This window comes from Palaemon carinicauda, chromosome 16, assembly GCF_036898095.1.
Source record: "Palaemon carinicauda isolate YSFRI2023 chromosome 16, ASM3689809v2, whole genome shotgun sequence".
NCBI classification, from domain to species: Eukaryota; Metazoa; Arthropoda; class Malacostraca; order Decapoda; family Palaemonidae; genus Palaemon; species Palaemon carinicauda.
This window is the reverse complement of record NC_090740.1, coordinates 112,343,107-112,347,396: the sequence shown is the minus strand read 5'-3', so window position 1 is coordinate 112,347,396 and position 4,290 is coordinate 112,343,107. Positions and strand designations below refer to the sequence as shown.

The following is a 4,290-nucleotide window of genomic DNA, read 5'->3' as shown; positions in this document are numbered from 1 at the left end:
CAGTTCTTTTGTGTGTTCCTTCTAACCAAATCCCAAACTTCTTTTTGCATTTTGCATTGCTGACGTAACCAGTCTCCGTCTTGAAATTTGTAAATGTCTTCCAGATACCCCCAGCTCTCGATTGAAATACAAGGTTCCCTCCCGAATAACAAGAAATACGGCGAAAACTCTGTCACAGAGTGAGGTGTTATATTATACGCAAATACTAAACTCTGCAAATACAATGGCCATTTGTTCCTCTTCTCCTCCAAACTTCTAAGTAGACCGTACAGAGTTCTATTCATTCTTTCCACTTGACCATTTCCTTCAGGGTGATATGGAGAAGTGCGTGATTTCTTTACATTGAACCTCTTACAGATTTCCTTAATTAGAGCGCTTTCGAAATTTCTCCCTTGGTCAGTATGAAGCTGCTGAGGAATTCCATATTTATAAAAGAGCTCTTCGACCAATATTTTAGCCACTGTTGTCGCTTTCTGATCCTTTGTTGGATATGCCCATACGTATTTGCTAAACAGGTCACTTAAAACTAAAATATGCTCCTTTCCAGAGGTTGATCTTTCCACGGAACAAAAATCTATCGCCACAATTTCCATGGGCTGAGAAGTTTCCACATGAACAGGAATGGTATTTCTATATGGAATTTCATCTTTTGCCCTTAAACAAGTATCACAATTTCTAATGAAATCCGTTACAAATCCCCTCATGTTGGGCCAATAAACCCTAGAGTTCAGTAATTTATAAGTTCTATCAATACCCTGATGTCCTAGTTTATCATGAGTTTCGACTAAACACTTACTTCTTAAAAGAACAGGAACGGCTAATCTATAAATTATGTTATCTAATTGATCCACATGAGTCTTATAAAGAATATCATTTCTTATCACAAGACTTTCTTTATCCCTTTTCCACGTAACTAATTCAGGTTTAAAATTAATGTTTTCTAACTCAATATTTTCTCCTTCTAGCCATTTCCTTATAATCTTTAAAACTGGACAAGCTTTCTGTTTATTAACAACGTCCTCCCACTCTAAAATCTGATGTCTACTTATGGCACAAACAAAATTTGTGTCCTCATGAGGAGCTACCCATACTTCTTCGTCTTCATTCATCACCATCTCTCTAGGCTTGCGTGAGAGAATGTCGGCTTTAATATTTTGTTTTCCTGGTCTGAATTTAAGTTCAATGTCAAATACCGACAAATCTGCCACCCATTTTTGTTCTGTGTGATCAAGTTTTGCTGTGCTGAGATCGCTCAAAGGGGCATTGTCAGTATACACTATGCACTTTGTGCCAATAAGATAATTTTTAAATTTTTCAGTAACAGCCCACTTCAAAGCACACAATTCTAGTTTCCTCGAACTATAGTTCTTCATGTTTCTTTCGTGTGGTTTCAGTGACCTACATGCATAAGCTACAGGATGCAGCTTATCCTCCTTATATTGGGACAAAACAGCACCAAGTCCATCGTAACTAGCGTCTATTTCTGACGTACACGCTTTCCCAAACTCTATCCCTTTCAGTACTGGGGCAGCTATCAATTTTTCTATCAATGTCTGGAAGGCCATTTCCGCATCTTCTGTCCATTTATCCTTAATACTTTGACTGGATTTCTTCTTTTCTCCTTTCAATAACTCAATGAGTGGCTTGGTAATTATGGCAAAATTTTTGATAAATCTTCTATAAAATGTTGCAAATCCCAGGAAAGCTCGCACTTCCTTTATAGTTTCTGGCCTCTTCCAGTTCTTCACTGCTTCAATCTTACTTAGATCAGGTCCTATTCCTTGATTACTAATGCTAAATCCTAGGTAACTTACACATGTCTGCAAAAAATGACATTTCTTTGGCTTTAATTTCATCCCATAAGACTTTATGCGCTCTAGCAATGCCTCCAATCTTAATAAGTGGTCGTCAATGGTCTTCGAAAATAATATCATGTCATCCAAATAAATGACTAGAAATTAAAAAAACATATCCCCCAAAATATTCTCCATGCATCGTTGAAAGGTTGCTGGGCTGTTTGTCAGACCCATTGGACACCTGCGATACTGAAAGTGTCCCCATGGTACAGAAAATGCAGTTTTCTCTCTATCTTCTTTCCTTAACAAAACTTGATGATAGCCCTGCGCAAGATCAAAAGTCGAAAAGTATTTGGCCCCTTCCAATGAATCCAGACACTCCGCTACTCTAGGAAGAGGAAATGCATCCTTAAAAGTTTTTTCATTCAATTTCCTATAATCAATGCACAACCTTAGGCCTCCCCCCTTCTTCCTCACAAGGACTATAGGTGCTGCATAAGGACTTGCACTTTCTTCAATTACACCCCGTTTCTTTAAGTCATCAAGCAACTGTTTGGCCTCAGGGATTAACGTGGGTGCTATTCTTCTATACGGTAATTTGATAGGTTTCCCACAGGACAATTTAATGGAATGTTCCCATCCCTTTATCAAACCTAGGTCCGAATCATTTAGCTCAAAACAGTCCTTATATTTGTAGAGTATCTTATCAAGTCTTAACAAATTCGATTTACTTAAGTTACTTTCATCAACATTGACTCCCAACTTCCGTCTGTGGTTTTGAAGTTCTATCTCTGATAGTTTTTCAGTATTCTCATTATCATCATCCTCCATAAACTCCCTGATGCCAAGTTGCACCGTGGCCAATATACTGCCTGCTTCAATGCTAACATTATCTTTAGACCAATTAGCCACACAGACATATCCAACACCCCATTCACATATAGAAAAACTGGGCAAGACCTGAACACCCGGAGGCAACATATTTTTACTCTCGTCTGCTATTTTCTCTAAAACTACATACTCCTTTGGCACTTCCTTTAGGCTATCAATGTATACCTTAATTAGTTTCCTGCTACCTGACGGAACATTTCTATTCTGTTGTCTTAAGCAACTAGCATATCCTAAATCCTCCCTTTGCCAAACCTGCATAGTTTGACCAACTAGTCTCATACAGCAATCCAAAACTGGACCATATTCAGCTTTTAATCCCTCTTTCTCTGATGCCATCACGTTAACGTTTTTGGTGACTCCCCATTTTTCGAACAGCAAAGACAAAACATTCATGCCCACAAGGCACTCTTGGTCAGTGTTCTTGCCAAGACCCTTCCTTCCTTTCTCAGCTCTCTTGACATAGAAAACACAGCTGTTCTGTTCCATTCCACTTACTTCCACATCAACAACGACATGACCTATTATATTAATTTCATTACCACTCAGGTCACATATGTAGTCACTAGTATTATACAATGTCACCCCTTTTGGTTTTAGATTCCCCAAATACCAATTTTCCGACAACAAACTACAGTTTGCCCCAGAATCCATAAGTCCCACAGCTTTCTTTCCCTCTATGCTGAGTGTCAGTTTCATAGTGTCTCCTCTCTTATTTAAACATTCACTTGGCCGGACGTTCAAGTTAACGCCCGGCCTCACAAGTTTTCCTGGGCATTATCCCCGGCCTGCAATGACATCTCCCTCACAACCTTGTCTCTTCTTGCATTACTTAACCCTCTGTTCTTACTAGAGTATAGATTACACTTATAAAATGGATGACCATCTTCCCCACAAACTAACAAGTACCCGTAAACTGATTTTCCAAAACATGTTTATTTTGCGTTCTGTTTTTACCTAGCCTTCCCTTATACTGGTGTCCTTCCCCCTGATCCTGCACTATATTGTTTCTAGCAAACCCTCCATTTTTGCACTGGTATGATACATGACCCTGATCCCCACAGGTCCAACACTTAATTACTTTATCATCTCTCCCCCTGCTATTCAAATGGATGTCAGAAACATTACCAAATTCTTTCATAACCTTAATTCTATCTTGCACAAATCTACCAGCATCTTCTAATTGGTCTATGACTCCGTTTTCAATCTTATCCTTTAGATCACAGGCAATTTTCCTGTCCCTCAAACCTTTTTCAAAAATCATACATTTCCTGATTTCCCTCTCTTTAGAGCAGACTGCTTTGCCCTCGACTTCTTCTTCCAAGTCAATTATTCTGTCTAAATACTCCCAAACACCTTCTTGTATTCCCTGTTGTGCACATCACAGTTCTTTCCTTCTCTCTAGATCATCTTTATCATCTGCATACGCTTCTAGTAGCTTAGTCTCCATTTCCTCCAACGTTTTCGGCTTAGCATGGCGTATTCTTGTGCTAGCAGGCTCTATCAAACTAACTTTAACATAGTCTACGGCATCAGTGCCTGCTAGGTTAAGCTGATTGGTACATAATTTTGCCTGTTCAAACCATCTCTTGATTTCTTTCCTACC

General features: G+C 39.0%; 1 protein-coding gene across 1 annotated transcript; it reads right to left on the bottom strand.

Annotated features, from left to right (window-relative positions):
• Window positions 1–21: 21 nt before the first annotated feature.
• On the bottom strand, window positions 22–3,446 carry LOC137655494 (uncharacterized). Its single transcript, XM_068389392.1, has 3 exons — window positions 2,274–3,446; window positions 946–1,820; window positions 22–169 (listed from the first exon to the last, which is right to left on the bottom strand). Exons 1-3 carry the CDS (start codon window positions 3,381–3,383, stop codon window positions 22–24), a joined length of 2,133 nt encoding a protein of 710 aa, XP_068245493.1. The 5' UTR covers window positions 3,384–3,446.
• Between the last annotated feature and the right edge of the window lie 844 nt (window positions 3,447–4,290).